Source organism: Dasypus novemcinctus, chromosome 17 (assembly GCF_030445035.2).
Source record: "Dasypus novemcinctus isolate mDasNov1 chromosome 17, mDasNov1.1.hap2, whole genome shotgun sequence".
Taxonomy (NCBI): domain Eukaryota; kingdom Metazoa; phylum Chordata; class Mammalia; order Cingulata; family Dasypodidae; genus Dasypus; species Dasypus novemcinctus.
The window spans coordinates 67111776-67135893 of NC_080689.1; the positions used below are offsets into that span (position 1 = coordinate 67111776).

A 24118-nucleotide genomic window follows, 5' to 3' on the forward strand; every position below is an offset into this window, starting at 1 on the left:
CAAGAATTCACATTTCTAACAGGTTCCCCGGTAACGCCAAGGACACCACCCGTGCCGCTGCGTGCTGACCACACTTGGGGAACCGCCGGGGCAGAGTTGGGAAGGCTAAGCAGGAAGCTGGCCAGAGGTGACCGAGCCTGAAGCAGGGCAGGGCCCGCGGGCGTGGATGGGAGGCCCTAGAGCTGCCAGGCGTTCAGCGGTGGAGGTGGTGGGAGCCCGAGGGAAAGAGAGGTGTCCGGAGTCACCCCCAGGTTTCCAGCTTTACGGCCTGACAGGATGGTGGGGGAATTCTCTGAGGTGGGGACTCAGGAGGCCCAACAGCTTTTTTCCACAGGGTGAGGTGGTGGGGCCGGGGGTCCAAGAGGCAATTTTAGTCTGGCTCAGGTGGGAGGCATTGGGACTGAGGGCAGTTGGCGTTGAAAGCAGTCACCACAGAGCTGGTAGCTGACCTTGTGGAGGGTGGAATGGGCCCCTGGCCGAGGACCTGCATGAAGCAGAGAAGAGCAAGAACCACGGGACTGTGGGAATTCCACAGGGTTGCAACTCCCCTGAGGGGAGGCAGGCGCCTGGGCCTGTGATTCCCAGTATTTACGGACAAGCAGTGGGGATTCAGTGCAAAAGGAGAGTGGTGGGAGAAAATGGTACTCCAGAGGCGGCAAAGGGGCCTTAGGGGCCCCAGGCCAGTGGGCCTAGGGTCAGGAGCTGGAGTGGAGGGGCAGCGGGTAAGGAGGCCCCACGGCCTGGGTGGGGTTCGCCTTCCGCCTTTCGCCGTCCTGGGCTTGCACCAGACAAGGCACAGCTGCATGCACTTTGGGGACACGGCCCCGGGTGTCCCAGGGGTGGGTGGGACCGCAGGCAGCAGGGCCCACGCGCAGGGAGGTGAGAAAGGAGGAGGCCCACTGCCATTCTTGGTATGGTTCTCTCTGCAGGAGCAGAGCTGCATCTGGCCCCCCTCTGGGCAGCTTATAAGGCCTGGTGTGAGTTTTGTTTATGTAAGTGCAGCATAAAAGGAACAAATCCCAAGCACCCCGGCTGTCGCCGCTCCAGGCCTTTTGCATACATTTTTCAAATGATAATTCACTCTCCTCAACCCCTTCCCCACCCCACCCCCAAGGCCGATTTATTGAAAAACCCGCCTTATATGGTAATATTGCTAACACACCGTCAGCTGGCCTTTTTAGGGGCTCTGTGTAAGGAAGATCCGCCTCTGGGGTTTTATATTGCTCTGGTATTTATGCCGAAGCCACACCAGCGCTCGGCCACCGGGAGAAGAACCTCCTTTGCACTCGGTGAGTTGTGCGCGGCTCCTGCCCCCTTCGCCTTCCTGGGGCTGCCTGGCCTCCTGGGCGCGGGTGGCGCCTCCAGATTGGCCTGGCTTGTGTGACGCTGGCCCAGGTCACACGTCAGGACCCATGGTGGGCAGCGGTGCCTCCAAACTTACGGCTGCCAAGAAGAGGCATTTCTGGCTCCTGGGCCCCCCTGGGGCAGGGGCAGCCGGGTGGCGGGTGACCCCCAAGGCCTGCAGGCTCTCCCTGCCCTGCTCACCAGGGCCCCTGCACAGTCACACCCTGGATTTGAGACAAGTCCTTGGTCAGGGGTCAGAACGTCTGGGAGGCGGTTTTAGGGGAGCAGATGCTTTGCACAACAACAGCTTCTTCCCAGGGTGTTCAAACCAAGCCAGCCACACCCCAGGGGCCAGCAGATGTCTCTGGTGGAGATGTGAGCGTACCTTCTTCAGCCCCACGCCGGCCTCTCTGTCCTCTGACTCGAGCTTGGCCGAATGGAGAAATTTCTCAGACCCTGAAGTTTCTAGGGTCACTGGAGGCAGAGGAAAGTCGGGGGTGGGTTTAGGACTGAGGTTTGGGGCTCGGAGGAACTTGGGAGCCATCTAATTCCTTCTCCTCTGATGCGGACACCACCGGGGCCTAGAGAAGTTAAGCAACTCGTCCCAAGACCCCACACTCAACCTTGAACCTGCACCAGGGCCATCGCACCCCCCAGCATACACGCAGACAGACGTACGCGGCTAAGAGGAGCCGCTTCCACTTGGTGCCAGAGCCTGCCTGCATCGCTTTCCAGCCGAGGCTGCCACAGGACGTCTGGCTGCCAGAGTTACCGAGCTGCTGGGGCCTGCTGGCAATTCCTCTGGCCTCAATTTCCACACCTGTAAAATGGGCATAAGAGTACTCACACCTCTTGGGCAGTGGTGCTCGAGTATTAAATGAGAGGAGAGTAAACCACTCAGCCCCTCACTTGCAAGGTCTGGTGCTGAGCTCTCACACTGACAAGAATCGTCTGGAGGGCTTGTTAAAACACGGATTGCCCTACAGCCCACCCAGGCTCGGCTAGGGTGGGGCCCAATAATTTGCATTCTTACCAAGCAACCGGGTGAGGCTGAGGCTGGTAGACTGGGACCACATTTTGCATAGTGGAGGCCCCAGTGCAGGGGTCCTTAACAAGGGGTCCCTGAGTTAAACTGAAATTCAAGAAAACATTATTCTTGTGGAAATATGTTGGCACAGGTACGATGTAGTTATTAAGTAATGCACGGTATAGTGTTGACTTAGTAAGGGGTCTGTGGTTTTCACCTGACTGGCAAAGGGGTCGTGGGACAAAAAAGGTTAAGAACCCTGATCCAGTGCTTGCTTTTATTCTTTGAGGCTAGCCCTTGGGCTGGGAGGAAGCAGAGCTCCCTGCGTCCAGTCCAGGGTGGGTGGGTGGGTGCTGGAGAAACTGCAGGGCGCAGTAGGCTTCTACATGGGAAGCCATCGGGCAGCATGCCATCGTCGCCTGCGGGGCGGGGGGTTTCTCTCCTTCCCTTTGTTCACTCCACTAACCTCTACTGAGCACTGGGGATGTGCCGGGCACTGTCCCTGCTCCTTAGGGACACTGGGAGAGCCAGTATGAGAGCCATGGAGCAGATAAGTACAGCAAAGTGGGAAGGCCCAGGAAGGCCCCTCACCCAGGCCGGGAGTGATCAGGGGCTTCCGGGGAAGGGGTACCCGAGCCGGGTCCTTGAAGTGGGGATTGTTCCTGCGCAAATGAAGCATTGTCTTTGGGCCTTTTCCAGTGTTTTAGGCTTCACTGAATTTAGAAAATAAGGCAGGAAGGAGAGAAGGCTAAAGGCAGAAGTGGGGCAGGGTGGGATTTTGCTAAACTAAAGAATTAAGTTATGGGAACCAGGAGGGTTTTAACCCAGAGAGAGGCTGGGACGGCAAGACATTTGTCCTGAGAAAGCAGGGGAGCGGATGTAGCTCAGCGGTTGAACGCCAGGTAAGAGGTCCCGGGTTCAATCCCCGGTACCTCCTAAAAAAAAAAAAAAAAATAGAAAGGACGGCCCTGGCCGCTGCGAGCATGCGAGCAGCAGCGTGGACTGGACGGGAAAGGGGAAGCTCAGCGCTGAGCTCCTGCGTGGGCAGGCAGCGATTTAAAAGGGCCTGGTGATTGGCTGGGAGCGAGGGGGCGTGGCCGGGGCGTGGCCTTGGGCTCCCCGAGGTGGCCGTGAGAGCCTCCCATTCTCCAGGGCCAGAGTCTGCCGGCAGCCCTGAGGGGGAGAGCAGACCTGGAGGTGGCGAGTTGGGGTGGAGATGTCCAGCAGGCCGTTGGCTCTGCGGGACTGGAGCTCAGGAGAGGGCACTGGGCTGGAGAGGAGTCTTGGGAGTGGACGGGACGCCCGGGTCCCAGCCAGAAAGCAGGCACGGTAGATTGCTGAGGCTCCCACGTGTTCTAGCCGGAAGTTGTTTTTGATTTAATGAATGTATATGAGCCAAGTGAAGATACCCTGAATTTAGTTTGAGGTGCTGCTAGAAATTTCCACTGTGTCAGTGTTTTTCATGAAATGATTTCTCTCTGGCTGGTTTTCTGAATGTGTGTGCGACAAGGCAGCTGCTTACGTATCCTTTGAAGCCCTTCCTCTCTCCCCGCCCCCAGATATTTTGCCAGCTTTTGGTTGAAATCTTACATATGAGAGGACTTTCTTTTAGGGCTAAAACTTCTCATGAAAATGAAAATGTCCTTGGAGACTGGCATAAAATCATCCTTCAGTTATCATTGATTTGTGAAGTGGATCAAGCAATTCCTTCTGCGGTGACAGGCTCTGTTCTGGGAGCAAGTTTTGATGGGAAAGAATAAGAGAGATGAGAACTATTATTATTTGTGCAGCCCTTTGCAACAGGGTTTGGCAAACTTTTTCTGTGAAGGGCCAGATAATAAATATTTTAGGCTTTGCGAGCCTGATGGTCTCTGCTGCAACTATTCACTGTGGTAGTGAGAGCAGCCATAGAAGCCACAGACTTTACATACATGAATGAGTGTGACTGTGTTCCAATAAAACTTTATTTATAGCAGAGCAGGTGTCAGTCAGTAGTTGAACATTGCATGTACGAGATCCCAGGTTCAATCCCTGGTACCTTCTTAAAGAAAACATCTTTATTTATGGACAAATAGAATTCCATATAACTTGAACAGGTCAGGTATCTTCTTTTTGTTTTTTTTTCAGCCACTTAAAAGCATAAAAACTACTCTTAGATCTCGGGTTGTATGATAACAGGCCTTAGTTTACCAACCCTGCTTTACAATCTCTAGGTACTTGCACTTCTGTCATCTCATCTGAGCCATCGCCCAATGAGAGGGATTTTACTGGTTGCATTTTATAGTTGAGGAGACTGAGGACCAGAGAGGAACACATGGGATGGGGCCTTGGGGAAGAGGTGCCAGGAGGGAGGAGAAGGGCAAAGAAAGGAGAGGTGAGAGGAGGTCTGAAGCCTTGCCCCCTTCAGAGTGGTGGGGGGTGGGGGAGGTGGGAGGATTTTAGTGTCTCTGTCCTGTAGTAGGGTGGAGGTGCCAGGGAGATGAGTGAGCCAACGAATTTTCCGCCCTCATTATGTGTTTGGTTTGGGGCCACCTTTGGGGGGAGGAATTAGGAGGGGAATAGAAGCTGTGCTTCTGACTCCGTGAAATCCTCAATGAAGCCCAGATGTAGTATGTGCTGAAGGTGCCAGAACAACTCGTTCGGCTTCCCACGAGCACAAGGCGGTTGTGACCCCAGGAAACCACAGTGCCTTTGGCTGTGTTCGGCTGACATGCTCAAGTCTAGCCACAAATTACCAGAAAGCAGCTGAGAAGGGTTTAGAATTTCTCCTGGCAGAGGCGAGCAGGGAAGCCTGGCCCCATGGGGAGCTCCCTCCTCCCAGGGCAGGGTGGGGCCCCCGCTGCTCTGGACTCTGGGCTGACAGTCCTAACCCTGCCTTCACCTCCCTCGATGCTCGTTCCAGTCTGCCTTCGAAAGTGCAGATTTAAAAGCTGACGAATGCCGATGTTGACAGCTTTAAGGCCCTCTGTGGCTTGTCTCAGCCGCTCTGCTTGTGTGAGACACTCCAGGGCAGCGATAAGAGGGTTCGTTGAAAAGCCACGCAGACCTGACCTCTAAATTGCACAAGAGGGAGGGATGCTGAGGGGGACCATAGAGCCAGGCGGTCACGGAGCAGCGGCTTTGCCTCCTGGCTGCCTTCCGGCCTAGGTTGTTTTCCCCTCAGGGCGGACCACCTGCTGTAACAGAGAGGTCTAACTGTTGGCTGACCAGCTTGTGAAGAGCAAACAGTCCTGAGGTGGCTAGGAGTCGGGCCTGCATGACCAGTCTGTAGTGAGACTGGACAGTGCAGACGCGGGGGCCCGGGGAGCAGGGCAGATGGTAGGCCTGAGGGACCTTGAGGCGGTCGCTCGGTGGGATTTTCCTTCAGCGTTCCTTGAGCAGCTACTCTGTGCCAGAGCTGGGGCTATAAACAGAAATCCAGACACAGTCCAGGGGTAGGAGGGACTCAGGGTCTGATAGAGAGAGAACACAGGCCCTTTTGTCTTGGGGTTCTGCCTGCCCACAGCTCTGAGGAGACTGGCAGGCAGAAGCAAAAGCACCAAACATGGAGAAGTTATGACAGCTTCGCGAAGTGGCGGGGAACCTGTCCTGGGCTGACGCCCGGCCTGCCCTTTCCCAAGAGACCTCAGGCTACGTTCTTTCACTTCTCTGAGCTTTGGTTTCTAAACTTACAAAATAGAAATGAAAATAGCTCATCTCACAGCTCTTGTGAGGATTAAGCAGACAGTAATATGTGAAGGGCCCCGGGTTTTTAAAATTAAAAATATATTGTTGGGAGTGGATGTGGCTCAAACAGTTGAGCAGCTGCTTCCCACACTGGAGGTCCTGGGTTCGATTTCTGGTGTCTCCTTAAAAACAACAACAACAAGCAAAACAAAAAAACAACTCAGGGGAGCTGATGCGGCTCGGTGGCTGAGTGCTGGCTTCCCATGTAAGAGGTCCTAGGTTCAATCCCCAGCCCCTGGTACCTCACAAAAACCAAAAACATTGTTGACAGTTCAGAACCATAAAACAGAGTGAACCCTAATGTAAAACATGGACTATACTTAGTATTTTTATAATTATCATAATAATGTTTCATCAGTTGTAACAAAGGTACCAAACTAAGTGCAAAGTGTTAATAATAGGGAAAACTGTGTGTGTGTGTGTGTGTGTGTATAGGGAGGTATATGGAAACTATACTCGCTGCATGATTTTTCTATAAGCATAAAACAGCTCTGATAAAAAAAATTTTTTTTTTAAATACACTGTTAACAAAAACGGAAGGACTGGACATGCTGCTGTTTTCCCCTCGTAGAGCTTCTTGCAACTTTTCCATTGCATCCACTATCCTGCTCTTTCTGTTGTACAGAAGTTTCTGGCCTTTGGCTTGTAGACAAACTTATTTATTCTTCAGTAACTTTTTTTGACATTAAGGTTGTTTCCAATGTTGGTCATTTTGAAAACGGGCTTGTGACCCGATCTTTGCACTCATCACTGAATTTCCCGAGGAGAAATTCCCAGACTTGCCTTTACTGTCAAAGATAGGTACATTTGATATGTATTTTCAAAGTCCCCTTCAAAAAATTGTATAGTTTTACATCTACCAGCAGCAAATGCAAGCCTTTGCCGTCAAGATTGGCCCCAAGAGCTGGACATGGCACACATGGTGTGGGGTCAGCCTGTATCCTGGCCACACCGCACCGTTGTCAACGAGCTCCCAGCTTGTGCTTGCAGAGGCTGACCACAATCCTTCTCAGTTCGGTTATTTAGTCACAAGCAGAGCCTCATATTTATCCTATTAAGTTTAATCTTCTTGGATTCAGCTCATTTTCTCTGCCTTTTAAGATCTGGAATTTCGATTCTTCCAGCCAACATATTTAATACCACCCTTTCCACCGACTCTGTTTTATCTGGAAATTTGATCAGCATGTGCTCTAAATTTTTGTCCAACTCTTTTATAAAATTGTTATGTAAGAAAGGCCCGAGAGCGGCTCACGCAGCTGTCTCCTTTTGACATTGATCCATTAATTAATGCCTTTCCGTTACAGTGCCCGGGCAGCTATAAATAAGCCTAATTATATTATTGCTCAGCCCACAGGGCTTTGCCAATAGGGCTGTCACGGGAGACCTGGTCAGATGCCACGCTGAAGCTCAAGTTTCCCACCTGACCCCTGGATTCCCAGCCTGGCAGTCCTGGGGCACAGAGAGGGCCATTACTCAAACATTTGTTCAGTTCCCAAGTATTCCTATATAGATATACCACATCTTTAATAATGCTTTCTGAAATGTTGCCCAACTTGCACGTCAAGATTGAGGTGTTAGGAGTCTACCCTCTTTCCCTGTTTGAATGTTGAAACGACATTTGCTCATCTCCATTCTTCTGATATCTCTCTGATTCTCTATTCTTCCAGTATCTTCCTGGCAATTCACAAACTGTTCAGACGCTGAGAAAATATTGCTTTAAGCAGGGAGGTACTTTCCTTCACTCTCCGACCTCTTGCTGATAGCTCTTCTTGCCTTTTCTATCCTAAGTATCCTTCTCCTCAGCATCCATGTAGCGTTCGCTCGTTCGTTTTGATGACAGGTGCTCGTCAAGAGCGGTTTCCGGGGCAGGGGTTGTGTCGGGCCCTCTGGGGAATCGCCGGGAACAAGATGGCCCCAGTCCCTGCCTCCCCGGAGAGACAGAGGAACAGAGGTGGTCATTGCTCAGGCAGGGGAAGTTCAAGGTGCTGTAGGAGCGAGGAAGGGGGGCCACCGACGGAGCACAGCGAACGGGCTGGGGGCCTGGGTTCCGGACCCTGCGTGGGGAGGTCCAGAGCGGAGAGGATGCAGCTCAGAGAATGGAAAGAAAGCCAGAGGGAGGGGACCTGGGGCCCGTGCCCTGGAGGTTGACGAGCTAGGAAGGGAGCTCCGGGGTCCAGGAGACCAGCGAGGAGCAGCCAGGGGGAAGCAGAGCTGGATTCCGGGAGGCCGCCTCTCCCCTAGGGAGCTTCCTTTGATCCTTTTTTTTTTTTTTAAGATTTATTTTTTATTCATTTCTCTTCCCTTCCCCCCGTTGTCTGCTCTCTGTCTATTTGCTGTGCGTTCTTCTGCATCTGCTTGTATTATCAGACGGCACCAGGAAACTTCGTCTCTTTTCTGTTGTGTCACCTTCCTGCATCAGCTCTCTGTGTGTGCGGCGCCACTCCTGGGCAGCCTGTGCAGGGCGGCTCTCCTGAGGGGCGCACTCCTTGCGCGTGGGGCTCCCCTACGTGGGGGACACCCCTGCATGGCACGGCACTCCTTGTGCGCATCAGTGCTGTGTATGGGCCAGCTCCACACGGGTCAGGAGGCCCGGGGTTTGAACCCTGACTCTCCCATGTGGTAGGCAGATGCTCTAGCTGTTGAGCCACATCCGCTTCCCTCCTTTGATCCTTAACACTTGGCTCATAAGCTTCTGCTCGCGATCCACCTTAGCCTTTCTACCCCTGCGTTCACAGTCTCATCTTTGCTTTGGTCATGGTCTACTCTGTCCGTCCAGGGTCCAAGGCTGGTCAGGGGCCAGCAGGACAGGCTTCTGTAGCACCCTCCTCCTTCCCCGCCTTGCCAGAACCACCTGCGGTCACACAGTCCCGGTGGCGCATTGCCAGGCCCACCCGCTCTGCAGCCGCCTTCCCTCTCGGCGCCCATGCCTCCCTCTCCTCTGGGCTCCGGGGCCGCCTGCCCACCCCCTCTGCTTCCCCTCCACCCAGCGCCAGGCTTCCTGGGCTCTGAGGCCATCTCTTTACTCTCTCCTGAGGTTCTGGTGCTTCCTTCTCCTTCATCACCAAGTGCCAAGAACTGGTCAGATGTGCGTCTTTTTTTTTTTTTTTTTTAAAGTTGATTTTTTTTTTTTTAAAGATTTATTTATTTAACTCCCCCCCCCCCCCCCCCCCCGTTGTCTGTTCTTGGTGTCTATTTGCTGCGTCTTGTTTCTTTGTCCGCTTCTGTTGTCGTCAGCGGCACGGGAAGTGTGGGTGGCGCCATTACTGGGCAGACTGCACTTTCTTTTCACACTGGGCGGCTTTTCCTCACGGGCGCACTCCTTGCGCGTGGGGCTCCCCCACGTGGGGTACACCCTTGCGTGGCACCTCACTCCTTGCGCGCATCAGCGCTGCGCATGGCCAGCTCCACACGGGTCAAGGAGGCCCGGGGTTTGAACCGCGGACCTCCCATATGGTAGACTGACGCCCTAACCACTGGGCCAAAGTCCGTTTCCCAGATGTGCATCTTTTGACTCAAAAGGCAAAACAAAAACCTGGAGCTGATGTCAGAAAAACGATTTCCCTCATCGCTTTACAGCTGCCCAATTCAGAGATTAGCATCAGAAAGGGGATTCTCCAGTTTCTCCATCAGATGTGGCGGCGGGGGGTGGAGGCGCTCCAGGAAGTCTGGCCGACCCCCTCTTGGGCTGCCCCTTTCTCGTGGCGTCACTCTGCCTTTCGGATTGCACGTTTCCTCTACTGCTACTGCTTCCTTTATTTCCCTTAGTAATTTGTTATTTTGTTTATTCTTAATGACATACACTATCTGTGAATACAATGTCCTTGTGAAAATTGTAAACGTTGTCGTTATAACCCACCACCTCTTCTCCGTCCCCAGAGGGGATCAGGTGACCCGTTTGGTATGTACCCTTTCAGAACTTTCGCTCTGTGTTTTTAACCACGAATAGAAAATCATGGAAACGATATGAGATTGTGTTGTGCTTTAAAAGGAATTCACCTTATTGGTTTTATATTACACCATTCTATTCTGAAACTTTTTTTTTCCTTACTCAGCAGAATGTTTGAGAAATCTATCCGTGTCAGTTCATATAGATCTACCTTGCTTTTTTTAAACTGCGGAATAAGTCTCTAATTCTGGCATTTCCCCACACCTTTGCCAACACCTATTGGCCCCAAAGCCAAGACCGTCTCCGAGGTGATTTTCACAAGGCCCTAACTAGTGCTCTTCTCCCCCATCACCCAAGGTGCTCCAGCCCCCAGCTCACCCGGCCACACTTGCCATGTGTGAAGAGGAGACCACCGCCCTTGTGTGTGACAATGGCTCTGGCCTGTGCAAGGCTGGCTTTGCGGGAGATGATGCCCCCCGGGCTGTCTTCCCCTCCATCGTGGGCCGCCCTCGCCACCAGGTGCGTACTTGTTTGGATCCCAACTAGGAGTGAGCACTGCGTTATGGAGTCCATGCTGAGTTGTGTGTGTGCGTGCACATGCACACGTGTGTATATATGTGCGTGTGTGTGTGCGTATGTGTGTGTGGTGGGGAGGGGGCTTTGTATAGGAATATCCAGGACTAAAACCAATATCCACCAGGCCCACAGTCACAATATTATGTCTGGCTTAAGTCTTTGGGATTGCTAGGCTTGGAGAAAACCTTTTTTAAACGTATGCAATTAGCGAAGCCGCTTGCCTTTTAGAAATGTCCACCTGATGAAGTGTAACCAGGTAACTACCTTGACATCATGGGCTGTAATAGAGGCAAAATATTTCACCAGGGGAGTACGAAGGAAGGAGTGATTAAATCAGATCAGAGGGACTAGGGAAGAGAGTGACGTCATGGAAAAGGGTAACTGAGGAGGAGGATTTCAGCAGGTGGAGGGAAGAGCACAACCAAAGATTTGGAGATGTGAAAGTGTGAAAGTGCAAGCATAGGGAGCGGATGTGGTTCAGTGGTTGAGCACCTACTTTGCATGTACGAAGTCCCTGGTTCAATCCCTGATACCTCCTTTAAAAAAAAAAACCACACACACATAGAGTATTTGAGAATTCCAGGGTAAATTGTGTGTGTGTGTGTGTGTGTGAGTGCATGAAGTGAGGGGAGGGGAGGGGCCTGTGGAAATGATAGTGACTTAGGAGAGAGAATAGAGATAAGCCTGCAAGAAATCCTCCCTCTTCTGTCCCTGTCCCTCCACATTCACAGGTATCTTCCTCTCTGTATGTTTCCAGGTCATGTTCCCAGGGGGAGAAGGGAGCCTTTCCTTATCTTCATTCCTTTTCAGAGGCTTCCCAGTGCCTGAATCCCTCTGTGTGGTGCCCGTGGCCAATTCACTTTTCCTTCCTTCCCTTTGCGCTGCAGGGCGTCATGGTGGGCATGGGCCAGAAAGACAGCTACGTGGGGGACGAGGCCCAGAGCAAGCGCGGGATCCTCACTCTCAAATACCCGATTGAACACGGCATCATCACCAACTGGGACGACATGGAGAAGGTATCGGCGGGCTGCCCCCGTCAACGGGCTTGTTTTAATGATAAGACATCCCCGTGACCCTGCATCGTAGGCACTGGCCCTGGCAGCTCCACCTCTGAAACACTGCTGACCTGTGTCCTTGCTTTTCCACCCCCGTGGCCATTTCGCCGAGGGAGGCTGCCGGCCACTCCCGCCGGGACCACTGCCATGGCTTCTGGCTGCTTTCCCTGTCTCCTGCCCTCACCCACACAGTCAGTTCTCAAGGGCGACCAAGCATATCTTTCTAAAAACAGATCAGATCGGGCCACTAACCTCTCGGGAATCCTGAGTAGCTCCCCATGAACCAACGGTAGGTTTCTAACAATTGTGGCCTCTGACAGGGACCTGGATTCTTCCTTCCACGCAGCAGGCGTGGTGCTTGTCCTGCGTGAGACTCACCCAGGGAGCTTCTTTAAAAGGCCACTGCTGGAGCGGGTGTGGCCCAGTGGTTGAGCGCCCATCGTGTCTAAGCGGTCCTGGGTTCAGTCCCTGGTACCTCCTAAAATTAAGATAAAAGGCTTGCAGCTGCTTCCAGACAGGCAAATACTCTTTTATTTTCCAGGTCATGACCTCGCATGGATGCTTGATCATTATGATAACTATCTAATAAAATTTTTAAAAAATACCTTTATTTCAAATTCAAAACAAACAAACCAGAAAAAGGCAGCTCAACAAATTATGGAGACATTGCTCCTAAAAAGTTCTGCCCAGGCACTTTTATCTCATGTAGTTCCCACTACTAACTTAGTTGTTAGTAATGAAAAATGAAACATTTAAGTAGAAATTTCTAGGGGTTTCTAGATGTTTCTTGCATAAGAAAACGTGGGGAGGGGTGTCCATTTTTAAATGGTACAGTTTGTAATAAACAAAATAATGTGTGCAAAAGTGCTAATGGAACCTTTCAGGCATTCTTTTGATAAATTCTGCTGACGGCTCTTTGAGAGTTCTTGTTTCTGCCTTATCTATCTTCTGGAACTTAATAGAGGGTTTATTGAGCAGACTGCAAAACTGGGATTACAGAGTGCCAATTTGATTTCTAATTCACATCTACTTTTCTCTAAATTCTAGATTCAGTCACTCTGGATATGAGATAAACACATAAAAGGTGATAGTTTTCATGTCACCCCATGGAGTGATTAAGAGCTTTGGGATCAGTGGCAGAGAGAGCCAGGTCTAAATCCCGCCTCTGCCATTTAGTAGTTTCAACTTTGGGCAAGTTAATCAACTCTCTAAAGAGCCTTAGTTTCCTCATTTGTGAAGTGGGGATAATAATACTTTCTTCCTTTAGTTGCTTTGAGAATAGAGCTAGGTACATACTTAGTACAACTCCAAGGCATGGAATGTACCTAATGTTCAATAAATGACACATAATCTAACTGAAGAGGGTAAAAGTTGTGAATTACCCTCTTCAGTTAGAATAGGTGTCATTTATTGAACATTAGGTACATGTATAAATTCTGCCATTTCAATAAAAATCTTACAATTTGTAATTAGGCAAAATAATCCAGAAGTAGTAAATTAAAATCCTAAAATAGTCAAAAATTATAAGAACAAAATGAATAAGAAAAATTATGAGGGAAGACCTGCCTTATCCAATATTAAAATATAACATAAAACTTCAAACAATTTGGTATTCGCACAAAGGTTAAGAGGAAATACATGCTAAAGGAAACTTCCAACACAGAAGAAGAAAAGGATTGATCAGTGAATTATTGTGGGACAATTGATCAGTTATTTTAGGGGGTAGGGAATTCATGTTTAAACCCTTACCTCATACCATTTCACAAAGCACATATCCGTGGGTATAAATGTTAAATAGAAAAGTTCAAATGATAAAAAAAATAGAACAAAGTTAAGTATGAGTATCAAATTTCTGGTGTAAGAAATCATAAAGTTAAAAATATGACCTCTTGAAAATCATAACTCCTAGTATGCTAAAAATAAAACTAAACTTCAAAAGCAAATAAATTTTAAGAAATATTCACAGTAAGTGCAATGAAGGATTAATATAGACAGCTAATGCAAGTTGATAATTAAAAATACAAAGTCTCTCCCAAATGAACAAAGGACATGAACAATATGCCAGCTAGAAATTATAAAAAGTTGCAAATGTGGAAAAGTTTAAACTCAATTGACACAAATAATAAATTCAAAGTAAAACCACTGGATACCATTTTCACCTATCAAATTTTTTCATATTTTAAGAATGAAAACTCTAAATGCAGAAGAGTGTGTGATAAATCGGCACTTTCTTATTCTGGGAATAAAAGTGAGTTTATGCTCTTCGTTGGTAGCAGACATAAAAAAGCCTTCCCATTTCCATGCCCATTAGTGCAGTGATTCTATTTCCAGAATTCTTTTCTTTGGAGTGCATCTTAAATACAAAAACTAAAATGTAATGTGCACAAAGATAACTATCACGGGGTTATTTATAAAACAAAAATCAAAAGTCACCATGAGTAATAATGTGATTAAATATGTGACGGTATGTGATGAAATGTTGTATAAGCATTAAAAATAGGCATTCAGTTTGTTAAAAATAAATGTTTGCAATGAAAAGGGAAATTATAGCAATGGAAAGTGGCAGGAAACAAATCTGAACAAAAAAGTATAGTAATCTGCATATTTACATAAAGAAAAAATACTAGAAAGAATAAAAAGTTACTAGGTGATGGAAATATTGGAGATTCTTATTCCTTGAAAAAATTTTTCCTAATTTTTTAATCATCAATATCTTTAACTTTTAAGGTATTTTATAAAAACTCCAAAAAATGAAATGAAATACAGATGCTTGGGTCCAACACCCAAAGATTCTAATTCGTTGGGTCTTAGATACAACCCAGGAGCCCTAGCTGTCACAATTAACGCCCAGTGATTCTGATGTGACACCTGTGAATCACTTTTTAAGAAATACTGACATTCCTCTGCTTGGACAATTTCCTCTACCTCAAATACCCTGCTCAGCCTCTGGAAACCTTTTTTTTTTTTTTTTTTTAACCTTCAGGGCCCACTCAAAATTCCCTGGATAATTCATTACTCTTGCTTCTTCCTCCACTCAAATTGTGGTTTGTATCCTTGTATTTTGTTTTTAGCTTTTCTTCCCTCTGGGTCTTGAAACCAAGAGCTAGGGGCCATGTCGGATTCGTATCTGCCCTAGTCACACTTAGCATCATCCTAGCTCTAAGCTGGGGGTCCATAAATATATTGGTACAATGGAATCAAAGGACCCTGTTCCCACCTCTGAGGAAATCAAAGCCCCCTGTCCCTGCCACTTTTTGCTGAACCCCTCTGAAATGAAGACTCCTCCTTGGTTGTCAGGAATCACTGAAGAGGGAATGGGACACCAGGAGAGGAATAACTTCCTTGAAACCGGGACCATTCTCAAGCAGGGTTCTTCTGCCTCCCAGGGGACATTTGGCAGTGTCCGGCAATGTCTTTGTTGCAACTGGAGAGGTGCTGTTAGCACCTAGTGGGTAGAGGCGCCGCTAAACATCCTACAATGCACAGGACAGAGAGTGATCTGACTTAACAATGTCAGTGGGGCTGAGGGTGAGAGACCTTCTCTAAAGCACCAGCCCTATCAGTAATAAACGGTAAAACCAAGTCCAAGTATATAAGTCATAGCAGGAGAGATTACACACTCAAAAGGGATAATTTAACCACTTAGAGAGGTGTGAGCAGGGTTAGGCAACCAGAAAGGGATGTTGAGGCACCAGATACCAGCAAAAGCAGGAAGCTGTTATAGAACTAAGCTTGAATGGGGACAGTGGGGAGCGATGGGGTGTGTATAGGAAACAGTGTCACTGGAGCTCAGTGAGTGCTGAGCCTTGGAAGAGGGACCACCCCACAGGAGCTGTCCTGGGCCACAACCATTGCTCCCCACTCGCTTTCTCTCCTCCCACTCTCCAATCTCTTGCTGGTATCTCCCATCAGCCAAGCAGCTAGAAACCAGAAGGCAAGGAACTCTGAGTAATGCTTTCCCAAGGGGACTGCTGCCTTACCAGCCCCTACCAGGGCACACAGAAGAGAGAAGATTAAAGAAGTGGGGGAAGTCAAATGGAAATGACCAACACACAGAGTGTACTCATCCCATGTCTGGTCCCATCTGGAGCCCTGTTAAGAAGGAATTGCACCTCTGAATGTCAATCAGAAATTCCCAGGGCTGTGGGATCTCTTCTCGAGACCCAGCCACATCATGTGTAGACCTATGCTGTACTCCCACAGCCACGACAGGGCAATCAGAATTTCCCAGGCCCCTGGGAGCCTGCTGGGCTCATTCGACTTTTGTCTCAACCAGATCTGGCACCACTCCTTCTACAATGAGCTGCGGGTAGCACCCGAGGAGCACCCCACCCTGCTCACCGAGGCCCCCCTAAATCCCAAGGCCAACAGGGAGAAGATGACCCAGGTAAGAAGGCAGAAGACTTGAGCACAGGCACAAGAAGGCAACGTGGGTGCTTGGCTTGATCCTTTCCCATTCACATGTCACTGCAACAGAATTGTTTGAGGATCTGCTCCATGGGTAGTCCATGCCAGGCCCTGTGGGGGGGTGGGGGTGGGGTAAAGAAAAAGTCAAAAGTAGGCATAGTTCCTGTCCTTAATAAGCTTGCAAACAATTTGTAGGCCAAGAGGGGCCATGATTCTTTTCTGCTTTGTCCTTTCAGATCATGTTTGAAACCTTCAACGTCCCTGCCATGTATGTGGCCATTCAAGCTGTGCTGTCCCTCTATGCCTCTGGCCGCACGACAGGTGAGCTGCCCTGGAACCATCCCTCCTGTGACGTCGTGGGGAGGACTCTCTAGACACCTGCACAGGGCCTACCTCCACACCCCCACACCCCGCTCAGGAGACTCAAAAGGACAAATGAAGGCCAGGGAAAGTCTGGCTTAAGGATACCAGTTGGGAATGCCCATGTGGGATACAGATGTGAGCCTACCTGGTATAACCAGAAAGTATTTAAAAATTTTTTTATGAGAGCATTTGTAGGTTTACGGAAAAATCACGCAGAAAGTACAGAGTTCCAATAAACCCTACACACACACTGTTTTCCCTGTTATTCATACTTTACATTCATGTACTTTTGTTACCATTATATTATTAACTACAGTCCATAGTTTACATCAGGGTTCACTCTTTGTGATGTAAACTATGGACTATAGTTAATAATATAATCATATTGTTTGTTAAATAATGACAATTCTGTCTCCTTTCGATAGTAATTTTTATTTGTCTTATTGCATTGGCTAGAACATCCAGGACACTATTAATAATAGTAGTTGGGGAGTGGATGTAGCTCAAGTGGTTGAGTGCCTGCTTCCCATGCAATTCCCAGTACCTTGTAAAAATAATAATAATGGTGATGTTGTAGTGTTTCCCCATCAATTACAATGTGGCAGTTGGATGGAGAGAGATGTCTTCTGTTAAGAAAGCCTACTTCCTTTCCTGGTTCACTACAAGTTTCATCAGCAGAGAAGGTTAAATTTTCTAATGCCTTTTTGTCATTTTGTAATTGGCTGGTGTTCTAGTTCCTTCCAGCTCTAATGTTTTGATCCTACATACATGGATATTAGTTTGATGCCCAAAGGAGGTGCAAATTACCCAGTCTCACTTAAAGAAATGTGCAGATTTATTTAATGCCAATGGACAAGTGTGCGTTACTGTGACAGTGTGAAGAGGAGACGTTGTACATGCTCTCCAGAAGCTTCCAGTCTCATTTGGGAGGCAAGATTGACATACAAAAATCCCACGTGAGTGACGGTTCTCATGGTGGGTGAATGTTCATAGGCCCCGTCCCCTCCGTCCTCAGGTATCGTCCTGGATTCAGGGGACGGCGTCACCCACAACGTCCCCATCTATGAGGGCTACGCACTGCCCCACGCCATCATGCGCCTTGACCTGGCTGGCCGCGACCTCACGGACTACCTCATGAAGATCCTCACAGAGAGAGGCTATTCCTTTGTGACCACAGGTATCCGGCCCCTTGCCTGCTTCTGATTTGAGCTCAGAACCCCATCTGATCTGGGACCGGAAGTTCTCAAGAGTGATGAGAAGCCCATGGCTCTGTGTCCTCAAACGTTCTTGGGGTAGACTGTTGATCTACAGATAGTCAAGGCAGTCTTACAGAAGGAGGAGGGCTCTCAACCAGGACACTCTGGGGAGGGGGTCAAGGCTTAGACCCTCCTTTAAGTGCCCCTTCCCAGCACTGCCTCAGTCCCCAGGGACCTGGTACCTCTGTCTGCACCCACACCAGGATCAGAGGTGAATGGGAGGAGAGATCTGGGGATGTTGTTCACTACCTTGGGGTGTTTATGGTTTGTCTGAGGACAAGTGGTATAGCTGAGGGGAATATCTAAGGGGAAGCTGCCAGGACTCAGGGCAGGCCCCCGGCAAGAGGAGTTTTCAGATAGGGTCGCTTCTAGAATCTGTAAGATCACAGCCTCCGTCTAGAATGGCAATGTGCCCTGCCAGGCCCCCCGGGAAGGTCCTGAGTTTGATCAAGGCAGAGAACAAAGGGAAAAGCTCCTGCAAAGGTAGGCTTTGGGAATCAAGACTTTGAACTTCAGGAAGAGGAATGGAAAAAATTAACATGGAAGGGAGAGGCCCTCGACCCTCTTTGGGGGCAATTGTGTCATCACTCTAAGTCTGAATTCAGGGTTTTCACGGAGATCAAAATGGGACAACCAAACCAACAGGACCGAGAATCCACTTTCTGTCGTTTCTACTCCCTCCAGCCGAGCGAGAAATCGTGCGAGACATCAAGGAGAAGCTGTGTTATGTGGCCCTGGATTTTGAGAACGAGATGGCCACAGCAGCCTCGTCCTCCTCCCTGGAGAAGAGCTATGAGCTGCCAGATGGGCAGGTCATCACCATTGGCAATGAGCGCTTCCGCTGCCCCGAGACCCTCTTCCAGCCTTCCTTCATCGGTGAGGTGCTACCCGCGGTCCCTGCAGACCGGGAGGGCGGGGCGGAGGGGTGGGCGTCACATGGGAGGAGAAAAGCCATAAACTCTATTGTTTATGCGTACCCCACATTTTTTCCAGGAAGGGCCAAAATAGATAAACAACACGACTTGATAAAATCCCATTTTAAATAAAAGGGTATGGGTATCAAGACAAAGGAAAGGCAGGAGAGGGAGTATAACCTGAAACTAAGAATGAGTGAGCACACTGTTTTCGTTTCCTAGGCTGCTGGGAACGGGTTGGCTTAAGCGATGGGAATTTATTAGCTTACGCTTTGAGGCCAAGAAAATGTCCAAATCAAGGCATGATCAAAGCAAAGCTTTCTTCCCGGAGACCGGCTGGCAGGTCGTTGGCTCCTCCACCACGTGGCAAGGCACATGGAGCCCCTACGTCTCTCCCTTCCCATTCGTGTTTCACTGGTTTCAGTTTCTTGCTTCCATGACTTTCTCTCTCTGTCTGAATTTTATTCTCTTATGAAGGACGCCCCTAAGAGGATTAAGACCCATCCTGATGGAGGTGGGTCGTATCTTAACTGAAGTATCTTACAGCAGGTTCACACCCGCAGGAGTAGATGAGATTTAAGAACACATTTTTCTTGGGTGCATGCAGCTTCAAGCCACCACATAAACCAAATACATCAGGACACTTCTTTGATCACTTAATATTTAGGTCATAGAGGTCCAATTGTGTAGGAGTAAAGAGGGGGGGCTTTGGGGTCGGACCTCGTTTTAAGTCCTGATTCTGCCCTTCTAAGCCCTGTGACCTTCTTCAAACCTAGTTTTCTCATCCATAAAATGAAATAATAATAACACCCACGAGATAGGGTTACAACAAGGATTAGAGGAGACAATTATTTAATACAAGGATAACTACGTTCTGGAGAAGTGTCTAAGGAGAGACAGACTTGGGAGCAGATGTTTAGATACAGTGCAGAAAGTAGCAAATAGCAAGCTGGACAAAGGGCCACAGGCCTAAGAAATCAGAGAAGGCTTCTTAGAGAAGGTGCACATTGGAGCAGAATCTTGCAGAATAAGTGTCATTTTCTGGCATCTGGGGGTGGAAGGATGCGGAGTGGGGAAGAGCATGCAAGGCAGGGGGAACGGTGTATGCAGAGGCAGGGAGGTGTGCACCATCAGGTTCTGTTTGGGGCACCAAGGGAGAGGAGGTGGGGGGTATGTGTTCTCATGCAGGGGGTCTTGGAGATTGTCTCTGGGAGTGGGAGGGGGTAATTCATAGCAACAGCGCTCTCTAGGAAGTTCTTAGGTAGTGCTGTAGCAAGGTCAGGTTTGTACTTTAGCAAGGTTCTTCTCTCTGCAGGGTGGAATTATAAGGCAAGGAAAGAAGGCTGAGGAAGGGGAGGTCAGGCAGGGGGGCAAGAGCTGGTTTGGCATGTGGGCCATTTCCCTGCAGAAGGTCTTGATGCCAGGTTAAGGGAGTTAGAAGTCAACCTGTAGGCAATGGACAAGGCCAAGGATGACGTGACAGGTATAGCCATGCAATGCAATATTATTCAGCAACAAAAAAGAATGTAGCACTGATAACATGCCACCACACGGATGACCCTTGAACACGTTATGCTAAGAAAAGAAACCAATCACTAAGGACCATGTATTGTATGATAACCTTTTATATGAAATGTCCAAAATAGGCAAAACTATGGTCAGAAAGTAGTCAGGGGTTGCCTGGGGCCAGGGCAGGGCTGGAATGGGGAAGGACTGGTAATGGGTTGGGGTTTTGGGGGCTAGGTATTGAGAATGTTCTAAAATTAGATTATGGTGTTGGTTGCATAACTCTTTGAATATACTAAAACCCACTGAACTATAGTTCAACATTTTAAAAAGGTGACTTTTATAGTATATGAATTATATTTCAACAAAGCTGTAAAATAAAAGATATGATGAAAGTGTTCTTTTACAAATACACATCTGACAATAGCAGGAGAAAGCCGTCAGAACAGGGGGCAGCTAAAGGCAGGGCAACAGCCAGTTTGTTTATAATCCAGGGGATTAAGAATTGAAACTAGGGACATTGTAAGAACAGAAGGACCAGGTGAGGAGCTGGAGGTGTGGGTACTTATGAAGTGACGGGTGTTGATACGGTGGTCCCCACCAGGCATGGAGTCTGCCGGAATTCATGAAACCACCTACAATTCCATCATGAAGTGTGACATCGACATCCGTAAGGACCTATACGCCAACAACGTCCTCTCCGGGGGCACCACCATGTACCCCGGCATTGCTGACAGGATGCAGAAGGAGATCACAGCCCTGGCCCCCAGCACCATGAAGATCAAGGTGAGACTCGCCCCAGGTCCCTCCTTCCCAGCCTTGGTACGAAGACCTGCCTACCTGGGAGAAGCGTGGAGCCAGGCGGCCACAGGCGTGGTAGCTTGGTGGTCTCCCAGGTTCCATATCCACCTGGTCGGGGGCAGGTTCCATCCTGGGGGAGTGTTGAGCTTGAGACATGTTTAACACGGGCACTAGGACACCACCATGTGATGTCATACAAGAAGGGACTGAAAGAGCTCGAAATGAAGAACATACTGAGGGGGCTGAGGAAGAAGTCAAAAGGAGGGGAAGAAAAGGAGGAGGTAGCACTGTAGCATTGTTTTAGTTTGCCAAAGGGCTGCCAGTGCAAAGTATCAGAAACGTGTTGGCTTTTATAAAGGGGATTTATATGGGGCAAAAGCTTACAGTTCCTAAGCTGTGTAAAGTCCGACTCAAGGTACTATATAGAGGTGCTTTCTCACCCAAATCCATGGCCATGTGGTGAAGCAAGATGGCGGGCGTTCTCTACCTGGTCTCTGCCTTCCCCACTAGGCTGACCTGTCTCCAGGAGATCAGCAGAGGGCAATCAGGCATAGTGCTTGTCTCTCACTGGTGAGAGCCTCTTCTCTCAGGCTCGGCTGTGCTGCTTTCTTCTGATTTCAGCTATAATCGATCAGGCAAATGGCTCATCTCTCCCCGAGGCCTTAGCTGCTTGAGCCTCTCCTTGCTTTCACATGGCAGGATCAAAAATGGCAGTGCTTTCTTTCCCGTTGTGTCTCTAGTTTTCTTTTTAAATTGGACCCAGTAAGAGGGTGGAGACTCCATCTGAGTCACAACTCACTGAGGTAGTCCAATTGAAAAGAGGTCTGGCACCCACAGAAGTGGACCAGCCTACAAACATAAGCTTTCTCTTTTTGGGATTCTTAAAGTAATTTCAAACTGCCACAAGTATCTTTCAACTTTTTAAAGGACTTGAGTATTACCTCAAAGGAGAGTGAAAATCCCAAAGAGGGGACATGTGGCCAGAGGGCCAGCTAGCTGCTCCTTCCAACCCTCAGGAACATTCCTGGGTTCTGGAACAGCTACTGGCCTACTGTCCTCGGTTATAGCCCTCTCCACACTGCTTCTCACAGGGCCTCACAGAATGGGAGTCCATCTGCCTTATCACTTCTTCCCAGCCTCTGGTCCCCAAGAAATCATACAGACTTTTTTTTTAGGGCTTCCAGGAACTTTGCTATTAATGGTTTAGAAAAAAGAGTTGGGACTAGATATAAAACAGCAAATAGGGCTGCAAGTTACAAAATTGGTCTCTTGGGGAGCTTGGCCTCATATGAAGAACCTTCTATACCAAGGAAGGCCGCCCCAGGCCTTCTCCCTGCCTAGCAGGTGGTGCTCAGCACAGGAGGCCATCAGGACATGGGTGAGGACTTGTGGGCGCATCTCCTCCCCACAGGGCCGCTGGAGCAGCTGTGCTGACCAAGCCTGCCTGGTGGTGGGCATCTTCCCACGGAGGCAGGGCCTTTCCACCCGGGCCATGTGTCAGGATACCGCACCTGGCCTCACTCCCAGATTCTGATTCAACAGGTCTGCAGTGGCCCCCATTGCCTAGATGGATAAATGAACACCAGTAATTTGATGCAGGCCCCAGTCTGTGAGCCCCTGCCCTGAGCTTACCCTACGTGCTGGCCAGCAAGGAGTTTAGGATCAAGTTAGTAGACATGATCAATGCAAAGGCAACCTAAATAAAACAAGAGGAGATGACAGGGCAGTCCAGGCAGGGGAAATGAGTGAGCAAACACCCCAACCAAACTGGACAGCAGGATCTGTGTAGAAGAAATGGGGAAGGTGAGGTTGGAGAGGCAAGCATTAAGGATATGGAAGGAAAGCTTTGGGGCAGGGGTAGGGCTGGGATTTAGGACCTTTAGCATAAGACAAGTAGAATGTGTCTTTGCCTTCCCAGGCCTTGAGGTATCTGCTTAAGGAGGCATCTGGGTGACTTTCATCTGCCTGTAAGATAAAATAACTTCTAAAGACCGTTTTTAGTCTGCAATTCATGATCTCTACAATTTAGGAAGTATGTTCAAAGATTTTTAAGGAGACTAAAATGTTAATTGAATATCTGGTTTGCTCTAGAATTGAATTCTTAGCTCCTACAGTCCTACAGATTGGGAAACTAGTTGAAGGGTAATAGTCCTTCCGCATCCACTTGTAGTTGTTGTTCAAAGTTCTTTCCACCAACATGACAGCTAGTTTCTAAAGGCTGATCTTGGGACTACCAGTGGAAAGGATGAACAATGCATTTATGAATTTGAGAATGTCTCAGGTACAAATGTCTGTTGACTGATAAAGCTCAATGCACAGGTCTGGGTAGATTGGCTTAGACTCAGGAATGGAGGAAGCCCAGCCTGACCTGCCCATGAATCCAACTCCAGGCAAGAACAGAACAAGGCTTCTACTATAGATGTTTATATTGGTCAGCTAGTGCTGAGTAACAAACAACTATAAAATCTTAAGGACACATAACAATAAGCATTTTTTTCTCACTCTTCCGTGGGTTAGCTGATCTAAGGCAGGCTAGGCTAAGCAGCTCTGCTTCAAGCTACAGGTCCAGCCAGTTCAGGCCAGGTCTGCATGTCTCATGGGGCCCAGGCTGAAGGGACAGCAGTTCCTCAGGAGAAGCTCTTCTCATGGAGATGGTAGAGACGCAAGAGAAAATGCCCAACTGCCCAAGCACATTCCAAATCCTTGCTTGCATCGTGTCTACTAACATCCCATTGGCCAAAGCCAGTGCCCAGCCCAGCCCAAAGTCACAGGGCAGAGATGTACACTCTTCCCCTACAGGGGTTGGGGTGGGGAAGTAAAGATTTTGAGCAATAATCTAATCTACCGCAATGTTAATCCTGTTCACATCTGACCATGGTCCCAGGGCAGCCTGATAGGGTGGTGGAAGTCTCATGGCCCATCTTCCCTGAACCCTTGGGCACTGATCATGCCTCACCACATGTGCTCTTTGCAGATTATTGCTCCTCCAGAGCGGAAGTACTCGGTCTGGATCGGGGGCTCCATCCTGGCCTCTCTCTCCACCTTCCAGCAGATGTGGATCAGCAAGCCTGAGTATGATGAGGCAGGGCCTTCCATTGTCCACAGGAAGTGCTTCTAAAGTCACAACAGATTCTCCAGGTTCCCCTTGGGACCACTCTGTACCAATCATGAAACATTAAAATCTGCAAGCCTTACTTCTCTGCGTGAGCTCTTCTTCTCCTGGGCCGTGTCCTACACATTATGCTAAGTGCTTGTCA

The 24118-nt window shown here is 48.9% G+C and overlaps 1 protein-coding gene across 1 annotated transcript; it reads left to right on the forward strand.

Moving 5' to 3' along the window:
• Positions 1-1171: 1171 nt before the first annotated feature.
• Positions 1172-24055, forward strand: ACTG2 (actin gamma 2, smooth muscle). The gene is made up of 9 exons (XM_004482062.5): positions 1172-1289; positions 10341-10502; positions 11447-11575; positions 15891-16001; positions 16258-16342; positions 17400-17561; positions 18325-18516; positions 20665-20846; positions 23836-24055. The coding sequence occupies exons 2-9, from the start codon at positions 10377-10379 to the stop codon at positions 23977-23979; spliced, it is 1131 nt and encodes a 376-aa protein (XP_004482119.1). The 5' UTR covers positions 1172-1289; positions 10341-10376; the 3' UTR covers positions 23980-24055.
• Positions 24056-24118: the final 63 nt, after the last annotated feature.

What these genes read in the sequence shown, in the direction of transcription:
- ACTG2 (XM_004482062.5), top strand. Translation starts at nt 10,377, where the DNA reads ATGTGTGAAGAGGAGACCACCGCCCTTGTGTGTGACAATGGCTCTGGC. An exon ending in CTATTCCTTTGTGACCACAG is followed by an intron (nt 17,562 to 18,324) that starts GTATCCGGCCCC and finishes TACTCCCTCCAG; the next exon opens with CCGAGCGAGAAATCGTGCGA. An exon ending in CTTCCAGCCTTCCTTCATCG is followed by an intron (nt 18,517 to 20,664) that starts GTGAGGTGCTAC and finishes GGTCCCCACCAG; the next exon opens with GCATGGAGTCTGCCGGAATT.